Source organism: Salmo trutta, unplaced genomic scaffold (assembly GCF_901001165.1).
Source record: "Salmo trutta unplaced genomic scaffold, fSalTru1.1, whole genome shotgun sequence".
In the NCBI taxonomy this organism is placed as follows: Eukaryota; Metazoa; Chordata; class Actinopteri; order Salmoniformes; family Salmonidae; genus Salmo; species Salmo trutta.
The window spans coordinates 128,670-148,695 of NW_021823423.1; the positions used below are offsets into that span (position 1 = coordinate 128,670).

The window sequence follows — 20,026 nt, forward strand, 5'->3', positions numbered from 1 at the left end:
AGACACAGCTACTGTCTAATGATGAGTCAGAGACACAGCCTGCCGTCTAATGATGAGTCAGAGATACAGCCTACTGTCTAATGATGAGTCAGAGACACAGCCTGCTGTCTAATGATGAGTCAGAGACACAGCTACTGTCTAATGATGAGTCAGAGACACAGCCTGCCGTCTAATGATGAGTCAGAGACACAGCCTGCTGTCTAATGATGAGTCAGAGATACAGCCTGCTGTCTAATGATGAGTCAGAGACACAGCCTGCTGTCTAACGATGAGTCATATGACTGACCCCTTACGAAGCAGCAGTTCCATTACAATCAGTCAGGTGTGAAAGAGGGTTGGTCGGTTCACACACCTTGTGTTGTTCCAGGAGCATAGTGAGAAATAACTCCATATACGACAATTAAACTCCAACTCTACACCGGGTTTTGTGTTTTAATGGATCTCATTGGAGCATACAACGACCTCTAACCTCTGACGTCATCAACCAGACCTTCACCGAGGCAGAGCCATGACCTCCCTCTCTTCTCTCTCTGCAGCTGCTGCCCTGGGAAACCTTGTGTCGGACCTGGCTGGACTCGGGTAAGAAAAGGCAGATCAAACCAATCGTCTGTTTGGGCTGATACAGCCCCTGTTGGTGTCCTATTGTAGTCACACTGTGTACAGTCCCTGTTGGTGTCCTATTGTAGTCACACTGTGTACAGTCCCTGGTGGTGTCCTATTGTAGTCACACTGTGTACAGTCCCTGGTGGTGTCCTATTGCAGTCACACTGTGTACAGTCCCTGTTGGTGTCCTATTGCAGTCACACTGTGTACAGTCCCTGTTGGTGTCCTATTGTAGTCACACTGTGTACAGTCCCTGGTGGTGTCCTATTGTAGTCACACTGTGTACAGTCCCTGTTGCTGTCCTATTGTAGTCACACTGTGTACAGTCCCTGTTGGTGTCCTATTGCAGTCACACTGTGTACAGTCCCTGTTGGTGTCCTATTGCAGTCACACTGTGTACAGTCCCTGGGGGTGTCCTATTGTAGTCACACTGTGTACAGTCCCTGTTGGTGTCCTATTGTAGTCACACTGTGTACAGTCCCTGTTAGTGTCCTATTGCAGTCACACTGTGTACAGTCCCTGTTGGTGTCCTATTGTAGTCACACTGTGTACAGTCCCTGGTGGAGTCCTATTGTAGTCACACTGTGTACAGTCCCTGGTGGAGTCCTATTGTAGTCACAATGTGTTCAGTCCCTGTTGGTGTCCTATTGCAGTCACACTGTGTACAGTCCATGTTGGAGTCCTATTGTACTTGCTATAGGAAGATGGCTACAGTACTAATGTGGTTTCTGAGAAGTCTCCAGACTTCTCCAAGCATTGTGGGAACTGATTATTTGCGGTGAACAACTGCAATAAAGACTACCTGGAATGCGCCCAATGTGCTTATAGGTAAACCTGTCAGGCTGAAACTGGAGAGAGGTTAAGGATGTCCTCTAACCTGTCAGGCTGAAACTGGAGAGGTTAAGGATGTCCTCTAACCTGTCAGGCTGAAACTGGAGAGAGGTTAAGGATGTCCTCTAACCTGTCAGGCTGAAACTGGAGAGAGGTTAAGGATGTCCTCTAACCTGTCAGGCTGAAACTGGAGAGAGGTTAAGGATGTCCTCTAACCTGTCAGGCTGAAACTGGAGAGAGGTTAAGGATGTCCTCTAACCTGTCAGGCTGAAACTGGAGAGAGGTTAAGGATGTCCTCTAACCTGTCAGGCTGAAACTGGAGAGAGGTTAAGGATGTCCTCTAACCTGTCAGGCTGAAACTGGAGAGAGGTTAAGGATGTCCTCTAACCTGTCAGGCTGAAACTGGAGAGAGGTTAAGGATGTCCTCTAACCTGTCAGGCTGAAACTGGAGAGAGGTTAAGGATGTCCTCTAACCTGTCAGGCTGAAACTGGAGAGAGGTTAAGGATGTCCTCTAACCTGTCAGGCTGAAACTGGAGAGAGGTTAAGGATGTCCTCTAACCTGTCAGGCTGAAACTGGAGAGAGGTTAAGGATGTCCTCTAACCTGTCAGGCTGAAACTGGAGAGAGGTTAAGGATGTCTTCTAACCTGTCAGGCTGAAACTGGAGAGAGGTTAAGGATGTCCTCTAACCTGTCAGGCTGAAACTGGAGAGAGGTTAAGGATGTCTTCTAACCTGTCAGGCTGAAACTGGAGAGAGGTTAAGGATGTCCTCTAACCTGTCAGGCTGAAACTGGAGAGAGGTTAAGGATGTCTTCTAACCTGTCAGGCTGAAACTGGAGAGAGGTTAAGGATGTCCTCTAACCTGTCAGGCTGAAACTGGAGAGAGGTTAAGGATGTCTTCTAACCTGTCAGGCTGAAACTGGAGAGAGGATAAGGATGTCCTCTAACCTGTCAGGCTGAAACTGGAGAGAGGTTAAGGATGTCCTCTAACCTGTCAGGCTGAAACTGGAGAGAGGTTAAGGATGTCCTCTAACCTGTCAGGCTGAAACTGGAGAGAGGTTAAGGATGTCCTCTAACCTGTCAGGCTGAAACTGGAGAGAGGTTAATGATGTCCTCTAACCTGTCAGGCTGAAACTGGAGAGAGGTTAAGGATGTCCTCTAACCTGTCAGGCTGAAACTGGAGAGAGGTTAAGGATGTCCTCTAACCTGTCAGGCTGAAACTGGAGAGAGGTTAAGGATGTCCTCTAACCTGTCAGGCTGAAACTGGAGAGAGGTTAAGGATGTCCTCTAACCTGTCAGGCTGAAACTGGAGAGAGGTTAAGGATGTCCTCTAACCTGTCAGGCTGAAACTGGAGAGAGGTTAATGATGTCCTCTAACCTGTCAGGCTGAAGTGCCAGTCTTTGGGTAAAAAAGGCCCTGGGTAGCTCTCTTTAGTGTGAGCTGCGCATGAGGATGTCTCACTGCTCTGGAGACAGTTGCTACAGAATGAATTTAGCTTGCAGAATTTAGCAGAATTTAGCTTGAGATAATGACCTCTCATAGTATCTGAGTTACACCATCTGCTTTCAACTGTCATTTATTCAATTCAAATCTCATTTTATTGGTCACATACACATGGTTAGCAGATATTGAGAGTGTAGCGAAGTGCTTGTGCTGCTAGTTCCAACAGTGCAGTAATATCTAACAAGTCATCTAACAATTCCACAACAACTACCTAATACACACTAATCTAAGTAAAGGGATGTAATAACAATATGTACATATAAATATATGGATGAGCAATGACCGACCGGCATGGACGAGATGCAATAGACGGTATAAAATACAGTATATACATCTGGGATGAGTAGTGCAAGATACGTAAACGTCATTATTAAAGTGGCATTAATAAACTGACTAGTGATCTAATTTGTTAGAGTGGCCAATGATTTCAAGTCTGTATGTAGGCAGCAGCCTCACTGTGTTAGTGATGTCTGTTTAACAGTCTGACGGCCTTGAGATAGAAGCTGTTTTTCAGTCTCTCGGTCCCAGCTTTGATGCACCTGTACTGACCTCGCCTTCTGGATGGTAGCGGGGTGAACAGGCAGTGGCTCGGGTGGTTGTTGTCCTTGATGATCTTTTTGACCTTCCTGTGACATCGGGTGTTGTAGGTGTCCTGGAGGGCAGGTAGTTTGCCCCCGGTGATGCGTTGTGCAGACCACACCACCCTCTGGAGAGCCCTGCGGTTGTGGGCGGTTGTCACGGCTGTCGAAAGGAGCAGACCAAAGTGCAGCGTGGTTGTTGTTCCACATTTTATTTAATCCGTGAAACTTTGCAAGACATAAATAACTGAATATGCCAAAACAACAAACCGTGACGCAGAGAGAAACAAACACTACTCAAAAGATAATAACCCACAAACTCCAGGAAGAAAAACCCCTACATAAATATGATCTCCAATTAGAGACAACAAGGACCAGCTGACTCCAATTGGAGATCAACACCCCCAAAAACACATAGAAATAGAAAAACTAGAACTTAAACATAGAAATACAAAACATAGAAAAACACAAAACACCCCCTGTCACGCCCTGACCTACTCTACCATAGAAAATAACCTCTTACTATGGTCAGGACGTGACAGCGGTGCAGTTGCCGTACCAGGCGGTGATACAGCCCGACAGGATGCTCTCAATTGTGCATCTGTAGAAGTTTGTGAGGGTTTTAGGTGACAAGCCAATTTTCTTCAGCCTCCTGAGGTTGAAGAGGTGCTGTTGCGCCTTCTTCACCACACTGTCTGTGTGAGTGAACCCTTTCAGGTTGTCCCTGATGTGTATGCCGAGGAACATGAAACTTTCCACCTTCTCCACTGCTGTCCCATCAATGTGGATAGGGGGGTGCTCCCTCTGCTGTTTCCTGAAGTCCACGATCATCTCCTTTGTTTTGTTGACGTTGAGTGAGAGGTTGTTTTCCTGACACCACACTCCGAGTGCCCTCCCCTCCTCCCTATAGGCTGTCTCGTCGTTGTTGGTGATCAAGCCCACTGCTGTTGTGTCATCTGCAAACTTGATGATTGAGTTGGAGGTGTGCATGGCCACGCAGTCATGGATGAACAGGGAGTACAGGAGGTGGCTGAGCACGCACCCTTGTGGGATCAGCAAAGTGGAGATGTTGTTTCCTACCTTCACCACCTGGGGGTGGCCCGTCAGGAAGTCCAGGACCCGTCAGGAAGTCCAGGATCGCACAGGGCGAGGTTGAGACTCAGGGCCTCAAGCTTAATGCTATAACTTGGAGGGTACTATGGTGTCTTACATAGGTGTTCCTCTTGTCCAGATGGGATAGGGCAGTGTGATGGCGATTGCATCGTCTGTGGACCTATTGGGGCGGTATACAAATTGCAGTGGGTCTAGGGTGACAGGTAAGGTGGAAGTGATATGATCCTTGACTAGTCTCTCAAAACACTTCACGATGACAGAAGTGAGTGCTACTGGGCGATAGTCATTCAGTTCAGTTACCTTTGTCTTCTTGTGTACAGGAACAATGGTGACAATCTTGTAGCATGTGGGGACAACAGACTGGGATAGGGAGAGATTGAATATGTCCGTAAACACACCAGCCAGCTGGTCTGAGCATGCTCTGAGGACGCGGCTAGGGATGGGCCGGCAGCCTTGCGAGGGTTACCCCGTTTCAATATCTTACTCACGTCAGCCACAGAGAAGGAGGTGGGGGTGGTGCAGTCCTTGGTAGCGGGCCGCGTCGGTGGCACTGTAATATCCTCAAAGCGGGCAAAGAAGGTGTTGAGTTTGTCTGGAAGCAAGACATCGGTGTCCGTGACGTGGCTGGTTTTCTTTTTGTAGTCCATGATTGCCTGTAGACCCTGCCACATACGTCTCGTGTCTGAATTGCGACTCCACCTTGTCCCTATACTGACATTTCGCTTGTTTGATTGTCTTGCGGAGGGTATTTTTTATGTATTTATTTCACCTTTATTTAACCAAGTAGGCAAGTTGAGAACAAGTTCTCATTTACAATTGTGACCTGGCCAAGATAAAGCAAAGCAGTTCGACACATACAACAATACAGAGTTACACATGGAGTAAAACAAACATACAGTCAATAATACAGTAGAAAAATAAGTCTATATACAATGTGAGCAAATGAGGTGAGATAAGGGAGGTAAAGGCCATGGTGGCAAAGTAAATAAAATATAGCATGTAAAACACTGGAATGGTAGATTTGTAGTAGAAGAAAGTGCAAAGTAGAAATAAATAATGGGGTGCAAAGGAGCAAAATAAATAAAATAAATAAATACAGTAGGGGAAGAGGTATAACTACACTGTTTGTATTCGGCCATATTAACAGTCATCTTTCCAATGTTAAAAGTGGTGGTTCTCGCTTTCAGTTTTGCGCGAATGCCACCATCTATCCACCGTTTCTGGTTAGGGTAGGTTTTAATAGCCACAGTGGGAACAACATCTCCTATGCACTTCCTTATTGTCACTGTCTTTGTACAAGAGCCTCCAACATCATCACAGACCAATGTTAGAACCACTGTAACAGAATCTGTTAGACAGTGACAGCCAAAGGTAGTTCCTTTCACCAGTTGCTGCGTGAGTGCTTGAGCTAATGTCCTGTCATTGTCCCTGTTTTACCCATGTGGTTTTGTACAGGAAATAATCATGACTTATCGCCAGTTAGTCATTGGTGCGGCTGGCTTCCGGGTTAAGTGGGCATTGTGTCAAGAAGCAGTGCGGCTTGGTTGGGTTGTGTTTCGGAGGAAGCACGGCTCTCGAACTTCCCCTCTCCCGAGTCCCTACAGGAGTTGCAGCAAAGAGACAAGACTGTAACTACCAATTGGATACCATGAAATTGGGGAGAAAAGGGGTAAAAAAAACACAAAGAAAACTGATCTGGGACCAGACTACAACAGATCTGGGACCAGGCTACAACAGATCTGGGACCAGGCTACAACAGATCTGGGACCAGGCTACAACAGATCTGGGACCAGGCTACAACAGATCTGAGACCAGGCTACAACAGATCTGGGACAAGGCTACAACAGATCTGGGACCAGGCTACAACAGATCTGAGACCAGGCTACAACAGATCTGGGACCAGGCTACAACAGATCTGAGACCAGGCTACAACAGATCTGGAACCAGGCTACAACAGATCTGAGACCAGGCTACAACAGATCTGGGACCAGGCTACCACAGATCTGGGACCAGGCTACAACAGATCTGGGACCAGGCTACAACAGATCTGGGACCAGGCTACCACAGATCTGGGACCAGGCTACAACAGATCTGAGACCAGGCTACAACAGATCTGGGACCAGGCTACAACAGATCTGGGACCAGGCTACAACAGATCTGAGACCAGGCTACAACAGATCTGAGACCAGGCTACAACAGATCTGGGACCAGGCTACAACAGATCTGAGACCAGGCTACAACAGATCTGGGACCAGGCTACAACAGATCTGGGACCAGGCTACAACAGATATGAGACCAGGCTACCACAGATCTGGGACCAGACTACAACAGATCTGAGACCAGGCTACAACAGATCTGAGACCAGGCTACAACAGATCTGGGACCAGGCTACAACAGATCTGAGACCAGGCTACAACAGATCTGGGACCAGGCTACAACAGATCTGGGACAAGGCTACAACAGATCTGGGACCAGGCTACAACAGATCTGGGACCAGGCTACAACAGATCTGAGACCAGGCTACAACAGATCTGAGACCAGGCTACCACAGATCTGGGACCAGGCTACAACAGATCTGAGACCAGGCTACAACAGATCTGGGACCAGGCTACCACAGATCTGGGACCAGGCTACAACAGATCTGAGACCAGGCTACCACAGATCTGGGACCAGTTTAGAGCAGATATGGGACCAGTTTAGAGCAGATATGGGACCAGTTTAGAGCAGATATGGGACCAGTCCACAACAGATCTGTTACCAGGCTACAACAGATCTGGGACCAGGCTACAACAGATCTGGGACCAGGCTACAACAGATCTGGGACCAGGCTACAACAGATCTGGGACAAGGCTACAACAGATCTGGGTCCAAGCTAGAGCTAAGCTACCTGTGACTAAATGTTTCCTATTGGCCTTGTTGTCAGCATTATGGTGAATTATAGAATAAAGTATTTGTTTTGTATTCTCTGCAGTCCTTTTTCTATGACTGGTGGCAGAGAGGATTGTAGATGTCTGCTTGTAGATGTTTGATTTCCCAGATGTCATGTAATCTACTGCTGTCTCTTTCTGACATCTGTAATTTGATGTATGAGTCATTTATTTTAACAACAGGCAGCTGCTGTGGCCGTGGCTCCAGCCTCTCCTCTGTTAGCTTGGTTTGACCTGGGGCTCCACAGCCTCTCCTCTGTTAGCTTGGTTTGACCTGGGGCTCCACAGCCTCTCCTCTGTTAGCTTGGTTTGACCTGGGGCTCCAGCCTCTCCTCTGTTAGCTTGGTTTGACCTGGGGCTCCACAGCCTCTCCTCTGTTAGCTTGGTTTGACCTGGGGCTCCAGCCTCTCCTCTGTTAGCTTGGTTTGACCTGGGGCTCCAGCCTCTCCTCTGTTAGCTTGGTTTGACCTGGGGCTCCAGCCTCTCCTCTGTTAGCTTGGTTTGACCTGGGGCTCCAGCCTCTCCTCTGTTAGCTTGGTTTGACCTGGGGCTCCAGTCTCTCCTCTGTTAGCTTGGTTTGACCTGGGGCTCCAGCCTCTCCTCTGTTAGCTTGGTTTGACCTGGGGCTCCAGTCTCTCCTCTGTTAGCTTGGTTTGACCTGGGGCTTCAGCCTCTCCTCTGTTAGCTTGGTTTGACCTGGGGCTCCACAGCCTCTCCTCTGTTAGCTTGGTTTGACCTGGGGCTTCAGCCTCTCCTCTGTTAGCTTGGTTTGACCTGGAGCTCCACAGCCTCTCCTCTGTTAGCTTGGTTTGACCTGGAGCTCCACAGCCTCTCCTCTGTTAGCTTGGTTTGACCTGGGGCTTCAGCCTCTCCTCTGTTAGCTTGGTTTGACCTGGGGCTCCACAGTCTCTCCTCTGTTAGCTTGGTTTGACCTGGGGCTCCAGTCTCTCCTCTGTTAGCTTGGTTTGACCTGGGGCTCCACAGCCTCTCCTCTGTTAGCTTGGTTTGACCTGGGGCTCCAGCCTCTCCTCTGTTAGCTTGGTTTAACCTGGGGCTCCACAGCCTCTCCTCTGTTAGCTTGGTTTGACCTGGGGCTCCAGTCTCTCCTCTGTTAGCTTGGTTTGACCTGGGGCTCCAGCCTCTCCTCTGTTAGCTTGGTTTGACCTGGGGCTCCAGTCTCTCCTCTGTTAGCTTGGTTTGACCTGGGGCTTCAGCCTCTCCTCTGTTAGCTTGGTTTGACCTGGGGCTCCACAGCCTCTCCTCTGTTAGCTTGGTTTGACCTGGGGCTTCAGCCTCTCCTCTGTTAGCTTGGTTTGACCTGGAGCTCCACAGCCTCTCCTCTGTTAGCTTGGTTTGACCTGGAGCTCCACAGCCTCTCCTCTGTTAGCTTGGTTTGACCTGGGGCTTCAGCCTCTCCTCTGTTAGCTTGGTTTGACCTGGGGCTCCAGTCTCTCCTCTGTTAGCTTGGTTTGACCTGGGGCTCCAGTCTCTCCTCTGTTAGCTTGGTTTGACCTGGGGCTCCACAGCCTCTCCTCTGTTAGCTTGGTTTGACCTGGGGCTCCAGGCTCTCCTCTGTTAGCTTGGTTTAACCTGGGGCTCCACAGTTTCTCCTCTGTTAGCTTGGTTTGACCTGGAGCTCCACAGCCTCTCCTCTGTTAGCTTGGTTTGACCTGGGGCTTCAGCCTCTCCTCTGTTAGCTTGGTTTGACCTGGGACTCCAGCCTCTCCTCTGTTAGCTTGGTTTGACCTGGGGCTCCACAGTCTCTCCTCTGTTAGCTTGGTTTGACCTGGGGCTCCAGTCTCTCCTCTGTTAGCTTGGTTTGACCTGGGGCTCCAGCCTCTCCTCTGTTAGCTTGGTTTGACCTGGGGCTCCACAGTCTCTCCTCTGTTAGCTTGGTTTGACCTGGGGCTTCAGCCTCTCCTCTGTTAGCTTGGTTTGACCTGGAGCTCCAGTCTCTCCTCTGTTAGCTTGGTTTGACCTGGGGCTCCACAGTCTCTCCTCTGTTAGCTTGGTTTGACCTGGGGCTCCACAGCCTCTCCTCTGTTAGCTTGGTTTGACCTGGGGCTCCAGCCTCTCCTCTGTTAGCTTGGTTTGACCTGGAGCTCCACAGCCTCTCCTCTGTTAGCTTGGTTTGACCTGGGGCTCCACAGTCTCTCCTCTGTTAGCTTGGTTTGACCTGGGGCTCCACAGTCTCTCCTCTGTTAGCTTGGTTTGACCTGGGGCTCCACAGTCTCTCCTCTGTTAGCTTGGTTTGACCTGGGGCTCCACAGTCTCTCCTCTGTTAGCTTGGTTTGACCTGGGGCTCCAGCCTCTCCTCTGTTAGCTTGGTTTGACCTGGAGCTCCACAGCCTCTCCTCTGTTAGCTTGGTTTGACCTGGGGCTCCACAGTCTCTGTTAGCTTGGTTTGACCTGGGGCTCCACAGTCTCTCCTCTGTTAGCTTGGTTTGACCTGGGGCTCCACAGTCTCTCCTCTGTTAGCTTGGTTTGACCTGGGGCTCCAGCCTCTGAGCATAGTTCTAATAATCTGTACACTGCAAATTAACCACAACTCAAAAAGAGATTGCATTTGAAAATAACAATAATTTATTACCTTGATTACACTGAGACAAGATGACGTTTCTATTTTTTATTTGCGAGAAAACTTAGGAACAGATTATCTCAATTAAACAAATTTTTAACTTAATTCCTATAGATTTTAGTCTTTTTTTTTTACCCAAAACTAACTGAATTGGCCAATATGGGAGTACATTCTTATGGCTTCGTCCCAAGTGGCACAGACAGCCGGCTGAGTCTGGAATGTTGTCTCTATTGGCCATTCTGGGTCAGACAAGACTCACTTCCTGTTGCCCACTTTATAGGGAATAGTGTCCTTTCAGGATTCTGCTCATGTTCCTGGGCCATCTGTACCACTGCTCTGTCTGGCACTCAGTTAGCATCATAATGGAGATAGCTGCTCTGTCTGGCACTCTGTTAGCATCATAATGGAGATAGCTGCTCTGTCTGGCACTCTGTTAGCATCATAATGGAGATAGCTGCTCTGTCTGGCACCCTGTTAGCATCGTAATGGAGACAGCTGCTCTGTCTGGCACTCTGTTAGCATCATAATGGAGATAGCTGCTCTGTCTGGCACTCTGTTAGCATCATAATGGAGATAGCTGCTCTGTCTGGCGCTCTGTTAGCATCGTAATGTAGATAGCTGCTCTGTCTGGCACTCTGTTAGCATCATAATGGAGACAGCTGCTCTGTCTGGCATTCTGTTAGCATCATAATGGAGATAGCATCCATCCAACACAGCAACTACATAACACAGTCATAGTACATAACACAGTCATAGTGCATAACACAGCAACTACATAACACAGTCATAGTACATAACACAGCAACTACATAACACAGCCATAGTACATAACACAGTCATAGTGCATAACACAGCAACTACATAACACAGTCATAGTACATAACACAGTCATAGTGCATAACACAGCAACTACATAACACAGTCATAGTACATAACACAGTCATAGTGCATAACACAGCAACTACATAACACAGTCATAGTACATAACACAGTCGTAGTACATAACACAGTCGTAGTACATAACACAGTCATAGTACATAACACAGTCGTAGTACATAACACAGTCGTAGTACATAACACAGCCATAGTACATAACACAGCCGTAGTACAAAACACAGTCATAGTACATAACACAGTCGTAGTACATAACACAGCCATAGTCAGTACATTTTTTGTCAGTAAAGAAGTGATCAGCAAAGTCAGTGCCAGTAGGAAGAGAGAATTACAATTTGTATATTTTTGTTAGTTTTTAATGGCGGGGGGAATACTGAGAGGTTTTATTGAAGATAGTCTTTGAAGAGGTAGGGTTTCCAGAAGATGGACAGGGTCTCTGCTCTCCTAGCTTCAGGGGGGAGATGGACAGGGACAGGGTCTCTGCTGTCCTAGCTTCAGGGGGGAGATGGACAGGGACTCTGCTGTCCTAGTTTCAGGGGGAAAATGGACAAGGACTCTGCTGTCCTAGCTTCAGGGGGGAAGATGGACAGGGACTCTGCTGTCCTAGCTTCAGGGGGAAGATGGACAGGGACTCTGCTGTCCTAGCTTCAGGGGGAAGATGGACAGGGACTCTGCTGTCCTAGCTTCAGGGGGAAGATGGACAGGGACTCTGCTGTCCTAGCTTCAGGGGGGAGATGGACAGGGTCTCTGCTGTCCTAGCTTCAGGGGGGAGATGGACAGGGACTCTGCTGTCCTAGCTTCAGGGGGAAGATGGACAGGGACTCTGCTGTCCTAGCTTCAGGGGGAAGATGGACAGGGTCTCTGCACTCCTAGCTTCAGGAGGAAGATGGACAGGGACTCTGCTGTCCTAGCTTCAGGGGGAAGATGGACAGGGACTCTGCTGTCCTAGCTTCAGGGGGGAGATGGACAGGGACTCTGCTGTCCTAGCTTCAGGGGGGGAAGATGGACAGGGACTCTGCTGTCCTAGCTTCAGGAGGAAGATGGACAGGGACTCTGCTGTCCTAGCTTCAGGGGGAAGATGGACAGGGACTCTGCTGTCCTAGCTTCAGGGGGAAGATGGACAGGGTCTCTGCTGTCCTAGCTTCAGGGGGGAAGATGGACAGGGTCTCTGCTGTCCTAGCTTCAGGGGGAAGATGGACAGGGACTCTGCTGTCCTAGCTTCAGGGGGGAGATGGACAGGGACTCTGCTGTCCTAGCTACAGGGGGAAGATGGACAGGGATTCTGCTGTCCTAGCTTCAGGGGGGAAGATGGACAGGGTCTCTGCTGTCCTAGCTTCAGGGGGGAGATGGACAGGGACTCTGCTGTCCTAGCTTCAGGGGGGGAGATGGACAGGGACTCTGCTGTCCTAGCTTCAGGGGGAAGATGGACAGGGACTCTGCTGTCCTAGCTTCAGGAGGAAGATGGACAGGGTCTCTGCTGTCCTGGCTTCAGGGGGAAGATGGACAGGGACAGGGTTTCTGCTGTCCTAGCTTCAGGGGGGAGATGGGCAGGGACTCTGCTGGCCTAGCTTCAGGGGGGAAGATGGACAGGGACTCTGCTGTCCTAGCTTCAGGAGGAAGATGGACAGGGACTCTGCTGTCCTAGCTTCAGGGGGAAGATGGACAGGGACTCTGCTGTCCTAGCTTCAGGGGGAAGATGGACAGGGTCTCTGCACTCCTAGCTTCAGGAGGAAGATGGACAGGGACTCTGCTGTCCTAGCTTCAGGGGGAAGATGGACAGGGACTCTGCTGTCCTAGCTTCAGGGGGGAGATGGACAGGGACTCTGCTGTCCTAGCTTCAGGGGGGGAAGATGGACAGGGACTCTGCTGTCCTAGCTTCAGGAGGAAGATGGACAGGGACTCTGCTGTCCTAGCTTCAGGGGGAAGATGGACAGGGACAGGGTTTCTGCTGTCCTAGCTTCAGGGGGGAGATGGGCAGGGACTCTGCTGGCCTAGCTTCAGGGGGGAAGATGGACAGGGACTCTGCTGTCCTAGCTTCAGGGGGAAGATGGACAGGGACTCTGCTGTCCTAGCTTCAGGAGGAAGATGGACAGGGTCTCTGCTGTCCTAGCTTCAGTAGGAAGATGGACAGGGCCTATGCTGTCCTAGCTTCAGGGGAAGATGTACAGGGACTCTGCTGTCCTAGCTTCAGGGGGAAGATGGACAGGGTCTCTGCTGTCCTAGCTTCAGGGGGGAGATGGACAGGGACTCTGCTGTCCTAGCTTCAGGGGGAAGATGGACAGGGACTCTGCTGTCCTAGCTTCAGGGGGGAGATGGACAGGGACTCTGCTTTCCTAGCTTCAGGGGGAAGATGGACAGGGTCTCTGCTGTCCTAGCTTCAGGGGGAAGATGAACAGGGACTCTGCTGTCCTAGCTTCAGGGGGAAGATGGACAGGGTCTCTGCTGTCCTAGCTTCAGGGGAAGATGGACAGAGACTCTGCTGTCCTAGCTTCAGGGGGAAGATGGACAGGGACTCTGCTGTCCTAGCTTCAGGGGGAAGATGGACAGGGACTCTGCTGTCCTGGCTTCAGGCGGAAGATGGACAGGGTCTCTGCTGTCCTAGCTTCAGGGGGAAGATGGACAGGGTCCCTGCTGTCCTAGCTTCAGGGTGAAGATGGACAGGGACAGGGTCTCTGCTGTCCTAGCTTCAGGGGGAAGATAGACAGGGTCTCTGCTGTCCTAGCTTCAGGGGGAAGATGGACAGGGACTCTGCCGTCCTAGCTTCAGGGGGAAGATGGACAGGGACTCTGCTGTCCTAGCTTCAGGGGGAAGATGGACAGGGACTCTGCTGTCCTAGCTTCAGGAGGAAGATGGACAGGGACTCTGCTGTCCTAGCTTCAGGGGGAAGATGGACAGGGACTCTGCTGTCCTAGCTTCAGGGGGGGGAGATGGACAGGGACTCTGCTGTCCTAGCTTCAGGGGGAAGATGGACAGGGACTCTGCTGTCCTAGCTTCAGGGGGAAGATGGACAGGGACTCTGCTGTCCTAGCTTCAGGGGGAAGATGGACAGGGTCTCTGCTGTCCTAGCTTCAGGGGGGAGATGGACAGGGACTCTGCTGTCCTAGCTTCAGGGGGAGATGGACAGGGTCTCTGCTGTCCTAGCTTCAGGGGGGAGATGGACAGGGACTCTGCTGTCCTAGCTTCAGGGGGAAGATGGACAGGGTCTCTGCTGTCCTAGCTTCAGGGGGGAGATGGACAGGGACTCTGCTGTCCTAGCTTCAGGGGGAGATGGACAGGGACTCTGCTGTCCTAGCTTCAGGGGGAAGATGGACAGGTTCTCTGCTGTCCTAGCTTCAGGGGGAAGATGGACAGGGACTCTGCTGTCCTAGCTTCAGGGGGAAGATGGACAGGGACCCTGCTGTCCTAGCTTCAGGGGGGAGATGGACAGGGTCTCTGCTGTCCTAGCTTCAGAGGGAAGCTCATTCCACCGTCGGAGTGCCAGGACCCAGAAGGGCTGGTGTTGAATAACAGCATGTATTTTGATTAATACATTTTTTCCCATCTTTTTATGATTCTATGCACAGATGTCTGTGCCAGAAGATTTTCTGCTGTGCATATTTACTGGTTGAATTTAATATTTCCATAATTTGTATTATGGTAATTTTGTATAACCATATATCACTCCAGCGGTGAATGGGATTTTTTTCCCTTAAAGCTCAGGACCTGTATTCATACATCTCAGAGTGCTGATCTGGGATCAGTGTTTTAGCTCATAAAGAGGGGATCTTTCCTCTAGTGATCCCTTAAAGCTCAGGACCTGTATTCATACATCTCAGAGTGCTGATCTGGGATCAGTGTTTTAGCTCATAAAGAGGGGATCTTTCCTCTAGTGATCCCTTAAAGCTCAGGACCTGTATTCATACATCTCAGAGTGCTGATCTGGGATCAGTGTTTTAGCTCATAAAGAGGGGATCTTTCCTCTAGTGATCCCTTAAAGCTCAGGACCTGTATTCATACATCTCAGACTGCTGATCTGGGATCAGTGTTTTAGCTCATAAAGAGGGGATCTTTCCTCTAGTGATCCCTTACAGCTCAGGACCTGTATTCATACATCTCAGAGTGCTGATCTGGGATCAGTGTTTTAGCTCATAAAGAGGGGCGGAGCTGTACAGAATAATGTAGGTGTAGAGGAGACAGTGTAACGCTGACCTGCCACTGTTCCTCAACAGTACAGAATAATGTAGGTGTAGAGGAGACAGTGTAACGCTGACCTGCCACTGTTCCTCAACAGTACAGAATAATGTAGGTGTAGAGGAGACAGTGTAACGCTGACCTGCCACTGTTCCTCAACAGTACAGAATAATGTAGGTGTAGAGGAGACAGTGTAATGCTGACCTGCCACTGTTCCTCAACAGTACAGAATAATGTAGGTGTAGAGGAGACAGTGTAACGCTGACCTGCCACTGTTCCTCAACAGTACAGAATAATGTAGGTGTAGAGGAGACAGTGTAACGCTGACCTGCCACTGTTCCTCAACAGTACAGAATAATGTAGGTGTAGAGGAGACAGTGTAACGCTGACCTGCCACTGTTCCTCAACAGTACAGAATAATGTAGGTGTAGAGGAGACAGTGTAACGCTGACCTGCCACTGTTCCTCAACAGTACAGAATAATGTAGGTGTAGAGGAGACAGTGTAACGCTGACCTGCCACTGTTCCTCAACAGTACAGAATAATGTAGGTGTAGAGGAGACAGTGTAACGCTGACCTGCCACTGTTCCTCAACAGTACAGAATAATGTAGGTGTAGAGGAGACAGTGTAACGCTGACCTGCCACTGTTCCTCAACAGTACAGAATAATGTAGGTGTAGAGGAGACAGTGTAACGCTGACCTGCCACTGTTCCTCAACAGTACAGAATAATGCAGATTCTGCGTGTTGACTGAGAGAATCTTCCAGGACTGAATGTGATGCTTGAGAGCCGAGCAGCATTAGTTCTGGTTTTGGGGGATTTCATCACTGGTTATTTGTAGGTATCAGATTTGGGAGAAGACGGTGCTTAAAGTGCTTGGCCTCGTGCTTGCTGCGTGTCCCCATGTGGATGGGAAGTGGGGGGAAGTGGGGGGTTTGGCTGAGAGGTACCTTTTACAAGGGTAAACACTTAGTTTTTTCCAGAACTCTCCATTTCTAACATGTACAGTATGAACACAAAAGTTAATCATGCAGCTGATCAAATGACTTCTGGTTTTACTTGTGGGTTAACAGAGATAATACATTGATGTATGTAACCAAACCTTTTTGTTTGTGCATTAAGGTTGTAACCATGGTATTTTCCTGTGTTAGCCTTGCAGGTTATGTGGAAGCCCTGGCCTGTCGTTGTGGGTTGGTGGGCCCAGACCTGAACCCCAAACAGGCTGACATGTGGCAGACAAGAGTTAGCACCCACAGTGTGAGTCTCTGTCTTATCTCTGAGAGGACGTACACACTGTCTGTCTGTCTGTCTGTCTGTCTGTCTGTCTTTCTCTCTGTCTCTCTCTCTCTCTGTCAGTCCTCTCTCTGTCAGTCCTCTCTCTGTCTCTCTCTCTCTCTGTCAGTCCTCTCTCTGTCAGTCCTCTCTCTGTCTCTCTCTCTCTGTCAGTCCTCTCTGTGTTGCTTACTTAGTGGATCTGATTGAATAGAGCCCTAAATCAGTCAGAAGTGTCCTACAGAATATGCTTTTGGTTGTGCAGCCATTTCACTGAAGACATTATTTTATTTGTGAATCCAGCAGTCAGGCTAATAAAGAAATCAAAATAAACGTTCCTTCACAGAGTCTCTACAGTTTTTAGAGTTGCGTGCAGGTTACATACTTGTAGCACTGCATAAGGGATTAGTATTAGTATTAGTGTTAGTATTAGTATTAGTATTACTATTAGTGTTAATATTACTATTAGTATTACTATTAGTGTTAATATTACTATTAGTATTAGTATTAGTATTACTATTAGTGTTAGTATTACTATTAGTATTAGTGTTAGTATTAGTATTACTATTAGTATTAGTGTTAGTGTTAGTATTACTATTAGTATTAGTATTACTATTAGTGTTAATATTACTATTAGTATTACTATTAGTGTTAATATTACTATTAGTATTAGTATTAGTATTACTATTAGTGTTAGTATTACTATTAGTATTAGTGTTAGTATTAGTATTAGTATTACTATTAGTATTAGTGTTAGTATTAGTATTACTATTAGTATTACTATTAGTGTTAGTATTAGTATTACTATCAGTATTAGTATTAGTATTACTATTAGTGTTAGTATTAGTGTTAGTATTAGTATTAGTATTACTATTAGTATTAGTGTTAGTATTAGTGTTAGTATTAGTATTAGTATTACTATTAGTGCTAGTATTACTATTAGTATTAGTGTTAGTATTAGTATTACTATTAGTATTAGTGTTAGTATCAGTATTACTATTAGTATTACTATTAGTGTTAGTATTACTATTAGTATTAGTATTAGTATTAGTGTTAGTATTAGTGTTAGTATTAGTATTAGTATTAGTATTAGTGTTAGTATTAGTATTAGTGTTAGTATTAGTATTAGTGTTAGTATTAGTATTAGTGTTAGTGTTAGTATTAGTATTAGTATTAGTGTTAGTATTAGTGTTAGTATTAGTATTAGTGTTAATATTACTACTAGTATTAGTGTTAGTATTAGTATTAGTATTAGTGTTAGTATTACTATTAGTATTAGTATTAGTGTTAGTATTAGTGTTAGTATTACTATTAGTATTAGTATTAGTATTAGTATTAGTGTTAGTATTAGTATTAGTATTAGTGTTAGTATTAGTGTTAGTATTAGTATTAGTGTTAGTATTAGTGTTAGTATTAGTATTAGTGTTAATATTACTATTAGTATTAGTGTTAGTATTAGTATTAGTATTAGTGTTAGTATTAGTATTAGTATTAGTGTTAGTATTACTATTAGTATTAGTATTACTATTAGTATTAGTGTTAGTATTAGTATTAGTATTAGTATTAGTGTTAATATTACTATTAGTATTAGTGTTAGTATTAGTATTAGTATTAGTGTTAGTATTAGTATTAGTGTTAGTATTAGTATTAGTATTAGTATAAGTGTTAGTATTACTATTAGTGTTAGTATTAGTGTTAGTATTAGTATTAGTATTAGTATTAGTGTTAGTATTAGTGTTAGTATTAGTGTTAGTATTAGTGTTAGTATTAGTGTTAGTATTAGTATTAGTATTAGTATTAGTATTAGTGTTAGTATTAGTGTTAGTGTTAGTATTACTATTAGTGTTAGTATTAGTATTAGTATTAGTGTTAGTATTAGTATTAGTATTAATATTACTATTAGTATTACAATTAGTATTAGTATTAGTATTAGTATTAGTGTTAATATTACTATTAGTATTAGTATTAGTATTAGTGTTAGTATTAGTATTAGTATTAGTATTAATATTAGTATTAGTATTAGTATTAGTATTAGTGTTACTATTACTATTAGTATTAGTTTTAGTATTAGTATTACTATTAGTATTAGTATTAATATTACTATTAGTATTACAATTAGTATTAATATTAGTATTAGTATTAGTATTAGTATTAGTGTTAATATTACTATTAGTATTAGTATTAGTGTTAGTATTAGTATTACTATTAGTATTAGTATTAATATTAGTATTAGTATTAGTATTAGTATTAGTATTAGTATTACTATTAGTTTTAGTATTAGTATTAGTATTAGTATTAGTGTTAGTATTAGTATTAGTATTACTATTAGTATTAGTATTAGTATTAGTGTTAGTATTAGTATTAGTATTAGTATTAGGCATCAGAGTAGTAATGAACGTTGTTTCTTGTTTTGTTTTGTCTTCAGGGTAAAGCCATGGGAGTTGCCATCGGCTGCATCTTAGGGATGTTCCCGCTGCTCTTCTTCAACGATGAGAAGAAGAAGGAGGTGCAAAGGGAGGGTGGAGATGGATCACTAACCTCCATCTCCACTGACAGCAGCAGCAGCAATTGAGACACCTTGACAGAAAGACTTACCTTCTCCGGAAGAGAGAGGACTTGGACTACCGCTACTTCACAACCTAACTACTGCATAATGAATAACCTCAATCTGTTTCTCCAGACAGACAGACCTTCCTAGGTAAACTAGATTACTAACACTACAGTGTAGGAAGCATGACTATTGATGTCAATTGTTGATGTCAATGTCTTAAATAGTTCCTCCTGCAACATTCGAAAGCAGTATGAAGAAAAACAAAACAACAATGATAAATACAAATGGACCACTCTTCCAACCATGTTTTCTGCTGCTTCTTTGGTTTTTTTGTTTTTTTAAGTTGGTGCAACTTTTATTTTTTGAGTTTGGTGTAACTTAGTCCTAATCAGTTAGCGGTGGCCAGGATGGATTCCTGGTGGACTACACTCAATTCAGTTCAATTGAACTTCAATATCCCTCAAGGGGGATATTCCTGCAACATGTGGAGTAAGTAATCAACATGCTGTGGGCTATTGTCTCTTTAGATTAGATGACAGTGTGAGGAGAGGACAAGGCCAGCTGCTATAGCTAGATAACACATTTACAGAAACTATTCAGTCTTCAGTTAGTATACTGGGGTTGGACCTTTCCTACTGGATTTCATTCCACCTTACTTTCCACTAGCGCTGCACTGCACAGCTGAAATATAACACGGTTCTTATTAGCAGCTTCTTCTAACGCTGACTTCATGTCACCCAGAAATCATTCTGTGCTTCATGTATTTGTATTTGAAAGTATCCATCCCTTTGTTTTGGAGGATTAGGTCTTTGAGTTTGAGTTGAGGAATTTGAGTAACTCTAAGGAGCCTGTGTAACTTGAGAGAGTTTTATATTAGTTGTCACTTTTAGATGTTTGGGACAGTGTACCCCCCGGAGAGGCTTCACTCTGTCAACGAGACCACATTTGGAAGGATGGTCCCATGAGACTATGGTTGTATGGATACCAGGGGTCAGATTTGGAAGGAT

The 20,026-nt window shown here is 46.1% G+C and overlaps 1 protein-coding gene across 1 annotated transcript in view; it reads left to right on the forward strand.

The window, feature by feature from the left end:
* Positions 1-19,320, forward strand: part of LOC115190903 (transmembrane protein 65) — an 89,354-nt gene extending 70,034 nt beyond the window's left edge. The window contains exons 6-8 of the mRNA XM_029748934.1: positions 537-579; positions 16,348-16,453; positions 18,894-19,320. Of these exons, the coding sequence (XP_029604794.1) occupies positions 537-579; positions 16,348-16,453; positions 18,894-19,040 (296 nt within the window). The 3' untranslated portion in view covers positions 19,041-19,320. The remainder of the gene's footprint in view (positions 1-536; positions 580-16,347; positions 16,454-18,893) is intronic.
* Positions 19,321-20,026: the final 706 nt, after the last annotated feature.